This window comes from Orcinus orca, chromosome 18, assembly GCF_937001465.1.
Source record: "Orcinus orca chromosome 18, mOrcOrc1.1, whole genome shotgun sequence".
Taxonomy (NCBI): domain Eukaryota; kingdom Metazoa; phylum Chordata; class Mammalia; order Artiodactyla; family Delphinidae; genus Orcinus; species Orcinus orca.
This window is the reverse complement of record NC_064576.1, coordinates 66795977-66810096: the sequence shown is the minus strand read 5'-3', so window position 1 is coordinate 66810096 and position 14120 is coordinate 66795977. Positions and strand designations below refer to the sequence as shown.

General features: G+C 41.1%; 1 protein-coding gene across 3 annotated transcripts in view; it reads right to left on the bottom strand.

The window, feature by feature from the left end:
- DCLK1 (doublecortin like kinase 1) overlaps nt 1-14120 on the bottom strand; it is a 324978-nt gene that overhangs the window by 152180 nt on the left and 158678 nt on the right. For all 3 annotated transcript variants that reach the window (XM_033410093.2, XM_033410091.2, XM_033410089.2), the window contains exon 4: nt 4882-4981. In XM_033410093.2, coding sequence (XP_033265984.1) covers nt 4882-4981 — 100 coding nt within the window. The remainder of the gene's footprint in view (nt 1-4881; nt 4982-14120) is intronic.

Below are 14120 nucleotides of genomic sequence, written 5' to 3'. Positions count from 1 at the left end.
TCACCTTTCTTCTGTACTTTTATGCTAGACTTACTATACTTCTATACTAATTCTTGTGAAATTTGAGTAACACTTTTAATTTTTGTTTCAGTCAACATTTGCGATCTTCAATCAGAGGGGCTCTATGGTTTAATAATACGTGATATGCCTACAACAAATACAGTAAATGAGCCATATCTCATTAAGAAGCCTGCAGTCCACTAAAAGCAATCTTCACATGTGCCCCTGTTGAAATACACGGCTCCTAACCAAGCTTGTAGCACTGGCTTGTTTTTAAATTAAAAAAAAAAAAAATCCCCAAAGCTCTACTTCCTGTCTATGCCAATTCAACTTTATCTTCCTAGATACAACCCATCCTGTTAAAATTCTGTGGATCCTCACCTGTCTTCTACCATATTAGTTCCCCTCCCAGATGATTTCACCCACACACCATCAACCTTCTCAAATGGGCATCTCTAACGATGCTAAACTATACAGAATCCAAGGAAGAACCTTGGGGTGTGACTCTCAGCCGACGAACAGCCCCTCCCTTCAGGGACCTTCTGGGGCCAATTCTAACAGAGATCTCTCCCAGCATATTCCACCTATAAATCAGTATTGACACTTTCTGGACGAGGCCGTTCAAGCAATTAAAAACACAACCACCTCTATCCTTCAGACCGTACATTTTCATCTTAGTCAAAGGGATTTCAAGAGGGGCTCTGTCAAGTCCATTGCTGAAATTCTCAGCCCATCCCTCTGGTCCCCCTGGTGAGTGATCCTACCTATGAAAGGTAAGGGGAGAGGCAGCCTTATCACAGCTCTGTTGTTTATGTATTCTAATTATGATAAAGCTATAACTGTGCAAATCGAAAGACAGGACAAAACAAACAAGGGAAGATGAGTTTACCTGTAACTCAAGTTCAAATAAAATCTGGACAACTCCAAACAATACTTGTCTCCCCCCAAAAAAGGTATGTCAGAGACCTAACCCTGGTACCTGTGAATGTGACCTTATTCGAAATAGAATCTCTGCAGATGTAATCGTGTTAAGGTGAGGTCATACTGGATTAGGGTGAACCCTAATCCAATAACTGGTGTCCTGATGAGAAGAGGGACATTTGGACACACAGAGAAGCCCAAGTGAGGATGGAGGCAGAGGCGGGAGTGATGCTACAACAAGCCAGGGATACCAAGGATTAATGGCAACCATCCACAACTAGGAAGAGCACAGAAGGATTCTTCCCTAGAACCTTGGGGACGAGCACAGCCCTTCCAATACTTTGATCTTGAACTTTTGGCCTCCAGAACTGTTAGAGAATCAATTTTTGTTGTTTTAAGCCACTGTGGTTCTTTGTTACAGCAGCCCTAGAAAGCAAATACAACACCTAAGCAAAAATATGTTAAGTTTGAAGTCATGCTTATTAACACTGGAATCAAGGACACTTGGGAATTGGTAAACAGAGAGGATGAACAGAAAGGACAAATACCATATGATATCACTTATATGTGGAATCTAAAATATGACACAAATGAACTGATCTACGAAACAGAAACAGACTCACAGACATAGAGAACAGACTTGTGGTTGCCAAGGGGAAGGAGGGGGCGGGGGAGGGATGGAGTGGGAGTCTGGGATCAGCAGATGCAAGCTAGTATATAGAGAACGGATAAACACCAAGGTCCTACTGCATAGCACAGGGAACTATATTTAATATCCTGTGATAAACCATAATGAAAAAGAATATAAAAAAGAATGTATACACACACACACACACACACATATATATATATAACTGAATCACTTTGCTGTACAGCAGAAATTAATACAACATTGTAAATCAACTATACTTCAATAAAAAAATTAAATTAAAATTTACAAAAAAGGACAGGTGAGGTTTAGATACCTGAGCAGGTATCAGGCCTGGCAGGGGTGAAGTAAGTTGGTGAAGAAACTGGTCAGGTGAGTTTGAGGGTGTTGGATTTGAGGCTGGGGGGTGAACAGAAGGTGACAGCCTGTGACAGGCTCCTCACCAAGGAGGTACTTATCCCTCCCAGGTAAGAGGTAGGCATTTCTCAACAAAATCCGCTCACTTTTTAATGGCAGCAAATCATAAATTCATCATTTTATCATCAATATACAAGCAAAACCATGTGAAGCTTCCTGTCTCCAATCTGGCATTTCCCTTGACTATGTTTCATCATTTCTAAATTAGACCACAAGCCACACAGGGGAAGGATCTGTTGGCCTGTCTTGTCTCTACATATAGTGCTGCATCCACCATGGTAGAAGGCGCTAAGAATCCAGTGATTGATGACAATGTTGCTAAAATGGTTACATTCGGAGCTGGAAGAAGGAAGGCATTTTTTTCTTTCCATGTGAAAACAGGGGAGGAAGGAGGCTCCCTTGCAGTTTCCCATATGGATCTGGCTCTACTGTAGCCCCATGAAATACATGTCTGTCATGGCAGAACGCCTCACTGCAAAGACCTTAAGAGCCATCTCCAGAAGCTTTCCCAGCGATAATTAGGGGGATGTATTATTGCTAATCCTGAACACACTGGGAGCTGGGTTAATTTTGAGAGATAAAATAAAAGTGCTGCCCTGTGGCAAAGGACCACTTCTTGGCGCCATTAAATCAAGCACAGCCCTGCGCCAGTCTTAATTCAGTAGACTCCTGGGCCCCCTGCTGACGCTCCTCTTAGGAAGCTACTATGGAAGAGGCCAAATGAAGCCTCAACGTGCAAGTACCATTTAGCAAGCACAAATAAGCTGGGCTAAATCATGCTCAGAGCACGTAAGAAAAGATTCAAATGTTAATACATTAGCACCAGAACATGCCGTACAAGCAACAGGGAAATTGCCGTTGTCAACGTGTGAATTTAGTCTCAGGGTAGGTTCATCCAAGGAAGTAAAAATCTCCATTTGGACTTCTTTCTACCCCCTCCCCCAATCCACGTGTTTCTCTGAGGATGGGGGAGGACACTGTTACTCAGCAAATGTATTTCACACCAAGAAATGCTTAGGGTATATTCATCTCAGGAAAGGATGTGAAGTTCTCACTTTCTCACTAAAATAGTTTGAAGTGGTCCTTCAAATGGCCAAGCCATATGTGATGGTCAATATCCCTTGATGCGTGTGTGTGCGTGCACACGTGTGCATGTGTGTGTATATATATATGCATTCCTATTAATAAGAAAGGTTTCTAAAGGGAGAGTACAGGGATTTTTCTGTTGTACTTTTCAGAAAGCCTGCCTGCCCACCATCGCAGATGAACACGAGTAGGCTGCAGCGTTCTGAGTTGAGAGCACACTGTCAAGAGGGAAAGCCCAGCACAAGGCCACACCAAGCAAGGCAGGGTCGGGGAGAAGCCCCAAGTCTACCTGGGGGCTGGGTAGAGATGGAGGGCTAGGGAACCCCAGGCCAACTCTGCTGATTTGAAACCGAGCTGTATTCCTGTTCGAGTCTGACAGGCTGCTTTCCGTATCAAAGCAACAAATGAAACTCTCATTTCAGAACGCATCTGGTCTCTCAGACCATTCTATCAGAAACAGCTATTTTCTTTAAATCGAAAGTCAAGGCAGTTTATTTTTCTCAAAACTGTGCTGCCGGCTCTTCTGCCTGACTCCTAACATTCAGTTGTTTTGCACAATGGCAAAGCTGCCTCATCCTGAAGAAGGCCCTCCCAGAGGACATTATATGTGTGACAGGTGTACATAAATCTGTGCCCCCAAGGACAGTCTATCAGAGATAAAGATGGAAGGTATTTAGAGGGAAAGAGACACCAAACCACTCTTCCAGTTAAGCCCTTTCAACCAAAATGACTTAAATCTCTTCAAGGGATATATCTATATAAACTTTTATTGGGCATTTAAAGTTTTTATGGTAAAGGGACAATCTCTCTTATTCTCATCCCTCCCTATATACCCTAAGTCACATTAAAATGACGAAATAATTGTAGTGTGTTTAAATACATGTAACTCTACGTGATACGTAGATACTCTACATGAATGTACATCAGCTGTATTGGAGCTCCAGTATTTCCCAGCCACTCACTCAAAAACTCACTGATTTACATGCATTCATCTAAGCAAGAAATTCACTATCACATCAAAAAGTATTTCCAACTAGCAACAGTTTGAATTGTCAATAAATATGTACTATGTCCCTAATTAAACCAGAAGTAATATGATCAGGGAAAGGTCTCTGTTCAGGGCAATAATCTTCCCTGTGATGCTGTTAAGATTCTGAGATGATTTATGGTATCAGAAAACATCATCCTTGAAGTTACAACCTTTCACATTCATATGCTAAGATGCACCTTTTCCTCTTTATCAACTGTTCCTCCTCTAACAAATGTAAAAAGAAAATCACATTCCATTTTCAATGGAAGGGAGCCTCCCTCCTCTCTTTTGATCCTTCATAGATTCTAATGACATACAAACTCTGAAGCATTTAAAGGAAAAGGACACGAAACCATCTTTCTCAGTTAGGACCTAAAGGATAAAGGAGGCCATGTGAAAGCTGAGTCTAGACATATACTCAACAATTTTATGTTACACATCTTTCAACTACGCATTTTGACAAAAATATATAATTAAAAATGTAGAAATCGGCACCATGATTTTTCTATAGAACATCAATTTAGTTATGAAATGGTTATAAATTAGCCACTGGTAATTTACCCTTTAAATGATTTAACCTTCCCAATGATCATTTCATCTGTTTTCTATATTAAAAAAAAATCAAAGAAATTCAAGATATGGAAAAGCCATGTTGGTTGAGGATCTGAAACTGATTTGGTAGCTTTTGAGTTGACATAATCTTGGCCTGGTGCAGCTCATTTTGGAAAGCTGCCTCAAATTTCCCCTGGTTTTGAACTTTTTTTTTTTTTTTCCTTACCACTTTCATCTAGCAAGAAATCATCCTGGTAACGGAACTTCTCCGGTCCACATGCAATAAAAATGTCATCGTCACCAAAGAAGTCCTGAAGGCACATCACCTACAAGAGAAAAGCATGGCACTCAGCAAGGGGTCAGCAGAACAGCAATTACAACAGTGCATCCCTGCAAGTGGACATCTGCATAAAGCCACTTCCCATCTAATGGAATCAACAGGGCAGCTTCTCCAGAGGAATTTCAAAAGAAGGTTGCAAGCATCTGTTACTAGTAAGAAACTTGTTCCGTTTCAGTGGTGCAGGAAGACGGGATAAGGAAAACAGAACCGGTAACTGTCACATTTATTACTTGATATATCAATAGGATATGAGGTAAGAACCCTTTATTTTCATAACAGAGAGGATGCAGCAACATGTGGAAAAACGGGCGCTCCTTCACGCTTCCGAACGTAACAGTCCCTGATAGCAATAAAAGTCAGCATCTGATTTTAGCAACAAATACATTTTCTAGTAACTGATGCCATAGTTGCCATACACACGATGATCATTGGGGTAACAAACGGAGAAGAATAGTTATATCCTAACAAGAATATAACAATCTCCTTGAGACCCATTCTACCTCCAGCTAAAACAAAAATGGTACCCTTCATACAAGGAATAATAGAATACAGTAATAATAAATACATAAAAAATAGAAAAAGTCATTTCTGAGATTTAGATACGGAGGGACTGTATGCCCTGAACTCAAGCTGAGCTAAACTTTAACACTCCTGTGGGCTCCCCAGCTTGTAGTCACCCAAAAGGAAAGTTTTTTAACAACTTTTTGATATTTATTCAATTTCTTCTCCAATACGAACTTTGAGAGCTAAATGCCGCTTTCCAAGTAAATGTGGTCCAGATGAATAATTTCAAGCTTATTGCTCTCTGTCTGTGGATACGTGGACGTGCGGTGTAATACTTTTTTTGTTCACAGTATGTATAATGCCAGCAGAAGGCGCCGGAAACACTGCTGATTTCTATCTATTTTCAATTTTCTTTGACTGCTTGGAGCAGATTGTAAAGCGGTCAACTGAAGGCACCGTTCAGAGCTGCATGAAATAGACTTTCTTATTTATCTATTGCACTTTCCCTCGGATATTTAAGGACCAGAGACAAGCTTCCCTGTGTCTGATATGTGAGATATTCTGGGTCTGTGTTTCCTACGAGCCCCTCCCTTATCTGTTGGTAGCTTCATCCACAGAGCACCTGTGGGGTTCTGTTCCTTGTCAGTTCCTGGAGCATGACCCTGACAAGTCAAAGATGCTGTAGGACTTCCAGAAATAAGTTGGGAGAACACTTTAGAGCCCCAAACGCAATGCTGTGCAGGCTTTACATAGTTTTTCTTAAATAATCTCTCATTTCCAAATAATCGCTTGGTTGAGGTTTTAAGAATGATATTTCTCTAACAGTTTGATGGTAAGCATTAAGTATGAGTGAGGGACATTCATGGTTGTCAGTACTTATTCTGTCTGCAAAAGCTTTGAAAACACAGGTGACTTAAGGGGGACCTTGAAATCATCGAGGAAGACGGACCCAAGGTCTTAAGACTCGTGTCAGAAGCTCTGTCTACTTGGGTTAAAAACAGGCTCTTTGAATTCAGAACCCACTCTCCGTTTCACTCCTCTCTGTCAGATTCCAACCACGACCTTGTTCATTTTTACCTTTATGACGCAGCACTCCTCACCCCAGCTTTCTTTATCAGCATGGGTATCATCCCAACCAACCCTACATAGGCCGTTGTCATTTTACGTGCAGAAGTCCATACTGTGCCGACTGTATGTCCATTAGCATACAGCACACATGCATACAAAAATGAGTAAGAATGGGAAATCGTGTCTTTTTCAGGCAAAGTGTGAATTAACCCTAAAAAAGCAGTATTTCCTAAAGTGAGAATGATTAATAGCATTTGTGCCCCAAATGGTCCCACAGCCAAAGAGATTTGGGGAATATTTAACCAGTAGAAACAGGTTTCTTCATTTCTGGTCTTCTCAAAACCCTTAGTGTGCTAATGTACACTGCAACTCCAAAGAGGAGATGATAGAAGAATATAGTGTTTCCCAGACTTATGTGATTCTGGAACTCTTCTCACCCGCATTGGTATGGACTCCTGTCTGACAGGGTCCCTTTGGTACCGTGCTGACGGCCATAAGTGAAAAGAACACACAAAGGAAATAAGAGTTACTTACCCTACTCCTGAGCTACCATATTTCTCTAGCTGATAAATATTTATTGGCTAATTTTTAAATCATTCAAACATTTATGCTGGGCCTACTCTGTGCCAGGCTTTGCGCCAAACTTTATGATGACAAAGCTCTGATGGATGAAAAGTACTGTTTTCCAAAAGAAACTGTCCTTTCTTTCCTCACAGTCCCATCATTTGCATTTTAGAGCATGAGATGGCCAACGAGAAGACATTCATCTACTGGTGCCTATTTTATGCCACTGCTAAGCAGACAAATAACTATCAAAACTATAGTGTGTTATGAACAGGTTGCCAGCCAACTCCCATCCATCATAATCCCATGACCAGCCTCCCAGAAGACTCAGAGAACGGAACAGACAATGCAGCCTGGACAGTTTAGGTATAATTCTGTTGGCAAGTGGGAACTGAAAAAGGATGAACTTTTGATGTTGTTTCCAACTCCAGGATTCCAAGAACGTAAAAGGAACGCAGTGATGATTAAGGAAAACTAACTGTCATCGCTCAGCACAAAAAAAGGGAAAAGTCCTTTCAATGCCAAGCAACATGTATTCATTTACGTCTCAATTTTCAGTGACTAAAATCAAGAATTTGTTCAACTGTCAGAAACTGTGATGTTTTCTGTGCTTTCTGCTCTGGCACCATTTAGCCATTTCCCTGCTCACAACCTCCCACCAGAGAAGGTGGGTATGGTCAGTAGATCAAATTCAAATTTATAAAACTGCTCCCTGTTAGAAGCCTTGGTAAAACAGTTGATAGCAGAGGCTTAAACACAAGGTTACAATAAATATGGATTCAGGATAATCTATGCCCTTCAATTATCCGTGCTCTCACTCTTTATCACTGATATTGAGGTAGCTGTAAATGTATTCCATCTAACAAGAAAGAATAGCAGAGTAAGATTTATAACCCTTTTCTCTAGGCCAATATACTTTGAGAACCTTCCTTTAGGCATTACTGTACATTCTGATATCAAAAGATTAGAAAAGATAGAGAAATGTAAAACCAATGTTGTGCATAATGATCTGATTTTATATATTTACACATTGTTATTCCTTTTTAAGTTTGAGGTTCTCAAAAGTCAGAGTGGTAACCAGCTTTGAGAAATAAGTTCCACTTATGGATTAAAAAAAACCATGCTCCTTGCTACAACAAGATAGTGAGAGTTGACCTATTCTTTCATGAACTCTCTGGTTGGTAGGTATCAGATGTTGGAATCATCCACCAATATTAGATCCAGGGAAGATGCAAAGGCAGAGATAAGAAGTTTGAGAAAAGAAAGTCCAACCTGTTCCTGTTTAACCATCATTCTCTTGCCCCCAGAAGAGCTGGTATTGTCAGCATACACCCGCCTCCACTGTCTCCACGGCCACAGATGCTGCCTCTGTACCGTCTCCCAAGCCCAGGCCTTTCCTGCCCCTCCTCTTCACCCGCATCACCACATCAGTCCAGAGCTTAGCCTCTCACCTGTGGACCTTAGCATTTCCCTCTATGGTTTTTCTCACTCCCATCTCCTTTCTCTCCCACTGGTCCTGTTTAATTCTCTTAATCTCCTTCTCCTCAGAAAACTTTCACCATCTCCCTCCATGGCTCAGAAAAGCATCAGTGGCTTATCATCAAATTAAAGTTCATCTTTGAGCTTGGCGTCCCAGACTCCTCAAAATCTGGTTCCAACCTATCTTTCAAGTCTATGGTAGGTTTACCCATGGCATGGTGCCTGATACTTAAGCATTGGGTGGGTGGATGGGTGGGTGGGTGGGTGGATGGGTGGGTGGGTGGGTGGGTGGATGGGTGGGTGGGTGGGTGGGTGGGTGGGTGGGTGGGTGGTTGGGTGGGTGGGTGGGTGGATGGATGGAGAGATAAATCTAAGTACTATGCTCCAACCTGAAACATGTTCCAGTTGATCTGCTTTACTGATTCTCCTTGGAAAAGCGCTTTTTCTTTCCTATGCGTGTGTGGCTTTGGTATGATATTTTTTTTCCCATTATGTATCCCCTCCTATTAACTCTTTACCTATTCAAATCCCTCCTATGAGTCAAAGCTCAGTTGAAGATCCAAGCCTTACCTTCTCTACCCACTCCAATCCAAAGTGCCTCGCCCCTGCTCTGAACACCTAATCTTCACTCAATAAGTGTTCATTGGGCACCTATTATTTGCCAGCCACCCTGCTAGGCCTTGAGAATACGACTGCCCTCATCCTTCCCCTATTCGTTTCCAGCACATATGTGCACAGACTGACACTCCTAACACACTGTGGTGAATTAGTAATTCAGCAGAGAGTAACCTGCAATACCTTCCAGTGGTTTGTCATGGGTCTGGGGGCAGGCGGCTGGGGTGCAGCTCGTGCTCTGCCATTACCACTGACTTGAGCAAATCAGGAGACCCTGCTTCTAAAGATCCTAAACTTTGGGCAGAGGCAGTGCCTCCCTGAGTGCGATTCTGTGTCACAATGGGAACATCTGCTCTGGCACCATTTCCCAAGAGCACAGCCCTGTCGTCAAAGCCCGGGTTCTGCATTAACCCAGCTCTGCCCCGTAGATGCTATTCTCTCTGTGCCTCCGTTTATCATATTGGTGGTTTTAAGAATTCGACTGTGAATCTGAAGGGAATAAATACTCAAGAAATTTTAGCTATTTTTATTAGCCCAAATATAGTTTTCCTTCCAAATAAGTATAAATCAAATGTATACCTAATATAAACAAATAAAACGTTAAAAAAAAAAAACTTAGTACGTAACTCCTGGGCACAACAAACAGCCTTCTTCTCTAAGTAGATTTGGGTCAAATGTAGCATATGGGTGCCCCTTCTCACTTTGAGAACAGGGGTTCTACTGGTATAATTATCTTGGTGCAAAGCACACTTTGAATTATTATCAGGGAATTGGTGCAAAGCTGGTAGAAGTTGCTAACAAGAAGTTGGGTTCATGCCTCTGATTTCCACCAAGTTTCCACTGATGAAGAACCTAGGGGTAAGACAGGAATAAAGACACAGACCTACTAGAGAATGGACTTGAGGATGTGGGGAGCAGGAAGGGTGAGCTGTGACAAAGCAAGAGAGAGGCATGGACATATATACACTACCAAACGTAAGGTAGATAGCTAGTGGGAAGCATCCGCATAGCACAGGGAGATCAGCTCGGTGCTTTGTGACCGCCTGGAGGGGTGGGATAGGGAGGGTGGGAGGGAGGGAGACGCAAGAGGGAAGAGATATGGGAACATATGTATATGTATAACTGATTCACTTTGTTATAAAGCAGAAACTAACACACCATTGTAAAGCAATGATACTCCAATAAAGACGTGTAAAAAAAAAAGTTTCCACTGAAATGATGCTGTGACAGTCACCTGCAAATATGTTTACCTGCTTTCACACATATATATACTTCTATGAACCATTATCTTAATCAGGGCCTATCGGGGTCTGTCACCAACTTTTAGTTTTGTGGGAACTGGAGATTTGTATTCCTCTGCGAAAAGTGTCCTTTGTTGAAATGTCCCTACACTAGAAACGAAATTACAGATGTACTGCATACAATTCATAAAAGAGGTAGTTTATGGCACACAAGGCTTAATATTCCATCAATTAATTTGCAGTTCTTACCTAACACTTTGGTTACTATGTGAACATCTAATCCCAAATATAAACACCACTGTATCTGAAAAAACATGGACGATTATAATTGCCAGATGTGCTGGAAAAAGCCTTTGAATGAGGATCAGGATACACAGGTTCTGAGCACAGATTTGCCATAGTCATTGTATACACTTGGACCGGTTACTTAAATTCTCTTACTTATCAGTTTGTGTAATGGTTCTGTTTTACCACAGTAATTATGTGATGAAGATATAAAGAAAAGATGAAAATTCTCTTCTGGGTGTGATATAGCAACAAGAATATTTCTCTCTATATTACTATACTTAACCTTCAATATACATTATTACATTTAAGCCCCTCTGCTATGAAGGAGACACACTAGTAAACCATAGTTAGATGCTACTATTTTCCCTATTTTAAGATTTAAAAAAACGTAGCCAGATTAAACAGAAGATCAATAGGAATTTGAAACCAGGTCAGTTAGAATTCAGATGCAGGCTCTTAACTACCAAGTTTCAGGAAAACAAGTCTATTCAAATTCATAGAAACATGTACCCTTCCAATTTTGTATTATAAATTTCAGTTGATAAAACCATTTAGTTATCCCATATATTGTACATTAATAGCTTATAATAAAAAGTATTAAAGCAAGTTTGAATTATTTCTTTGACTCAAGAAAAACATTATTCCGTTTTCTGACATTCTTTATGTGAAATCGGAATTCACCTCTTTCCCATTAACTTGTCTTTATGCACTCTCGTCCCAGGGGACCAAGCTGCTTACATGGAGGGGGGGAAAAAAATCACAGCAGACAAATATGGACTTCCTCTGCTCTGAGCTTCCGGTTTGAGTTGCTCTACAAGGGCAGAGATTCAAACAAAGGCAATAAAAGCATCTGCTATTTACACGTTTCCAAAGCAGGACTGTGGAATCCATTCCCCCTTACTGGAATGAGATCTCCATGGTGACGCTGACATCAGGGAACAGGGCGAGATTCTCAGCAGCGCCTGTATGATGAGATTTTCTTTACAAGAGTGACCTCTACCAACGAAATTAGGGATATCTCTGCAGCCATGGCCTCATATGTTTGAAGCCACATCAGCCACTGTGTCTTTATCAGGTGTCTCCTGGTATGTTAGAGACGCTAAAAATATTTCACTGTCACCTATTTAATGTATTTTAAGTGAAATTACAAACCACCACAAAAAATAAAAGCCAAGAAATTCAGTCCATTTATTGGAATCATTGAGTATCCCTATCCTTTCTGTTTCAATTTTCTTTTTTAAAAAAAGGATATAATACTAATTATAATAATTTCTCATTCTTCTTGATACCAGTTAAAGAGGGTAGCTTTAAAGGTTCTGTTGTCCACATTTTGATGAGATAATCTTTACCAAAAAGGAATACTTAGACTTTTGAAAAAAAGTCCAGTCACCTGTGTATCTAAGGCACCAGAATCAACAACCTCCTTTCTACACAACTCGTAATATGACCATTATAATTAGCTCTCAGTTAAAACTGACACACATAGGCTCCCTCCTCCTGTCAAAACTTAATTTTGAGAAGATTTCTCTTCCAATTTCATTCCATACTTGGCTTCATTTCTTAACTCTTAGCATTGAGCATTGTTATGACACATGATATTATAAGTCAACCACTGTGAATTTTCCTGTTCTATAATCATGTAATTCCATACATTTCTGGTTCTAAAATATGTCTACAATTAGCTTATAGCCAAATATTAGGAATACGTTATATTATTGTCACAAAAATACATCCTCCATTGTTCCTTTATCACTTTTTCATTTCTTTGATGACAAACTTATACAAACGGTAGTTTATTTTACAATTGCTCTTCTAGCTATAAATTCTAGTGGGAAGCTGCTGCATAGCACAGGGAGGTCAGCTTGGTGCTTTGTGACCACCTAGAGGGGTGGGATAGGGATGGTGGGAGGGAGCCTCAAGAGGGAGGGGATATGGGGATATATGTATACGTATAGCTGATTCACTTTGTTATACAGCAGAAACGAATACAACATTGTAAAGCAAGTATGCTCCAGTAAAGATGAAAAACAAAGAAATTTCTAATAAGGAAAAATATTTTCAAGAAACTATGGTTCTTCCCCAGAAAAAGATATAACCAGTAAGAAAAGCAATACATTATTCTAATAATAGTAAAATAATAGTAACAGAGAGAAGAAAAGAAAGCTCCTCAAACTGCTTTTACAAGTTTGAAGCTCTAGGATCTTTTTTTTGCAAAAGTGGATAATATTGTTGAAATTCAGAATTGGCTTGGAGCTAACACTGGAATAACATGCTGATGCTTAAAAGAAATGGAAAAAAGAAATGTTCTCTTTTGAAATGCAAGCAATTTAATTTGCTGGGTCAACCAGAAAAAAAAAATTCCAATAATTATGGAATGGAAAGTACATCTATTCCTTAAGTGTGTGCTCAGCCACTGGCTCACATGGACATCACCTAGGGAAGACCACCATGGAGCATCCTCTCTGATGGAGCAATGCGCTCTTCATACAGGGTCACCATCCTTCATTGGACAGCAACCTACTCTAAATGATGGTTCTTTCATTACTTATCCTATTTTTTAAATACTAACATCCTCTTCTTCTTCTTCTTTTTTTTTTTTTTTTAGGAGTAAAGTGACCCTCTAGTACCAAATACTGACAGGGGGCATTGGCTCTGCCACCTAATAGGTATGTGACCTTGGGCACCTATTAAACGTCCTCAGCCTCAGTTTCTGCATCTGTAAAATGGGGCTTATTGTGCAGAGTTCCTTGAGAATTCAATGAATGAAGGTAGTTAAAGCCCTCAGTAACTACTGGCCCACAGGGAAGGCACAGGGGGACGGGCAGCTGCTACTATTAGTGCTGGCACTGGTCAGGCATGGTAGGTCTCTGGGCCAGGCATCATGATGAGGAATCTGGGGCTACCATTTGAGAATGGAATACTAAAACCTTTGAACATCTGGGAAAGAGGAGTGTGGAGAACAGAGCTGACCTCAGAGGCCTCCATTTCTGCCCTCTTGACAAGTTAATGTAACCTCAATCCCACTGCTGTGTTTGCTTTCTCCTGAGACTTCCCTCCTGTTGGCTACCACATCCTTAAAATAGCTTATTCTAAGGGCTTCCCTGGTGGCACAGTGGTTAAGAATCCGCCTACCAATGCAGGGGACAGGGGCTGGAGCCCTAGTCTGGGAAGATCCCACATGCCGTGGAGCAACTAAGCCTGTGCGCCACAACTACTGAGCCTGCGAGCCACAACTACTGAGCCTGCGCTCTACAGCCCTCGAGCCACAACTACTGAGCCCGCATGCCACAACTACCGAAGCCTGCGCGCCTAGAGCCCATGCTCCGCAACAAGAGAAGCCACCGCAATGAGAAGCTCACGCACCAC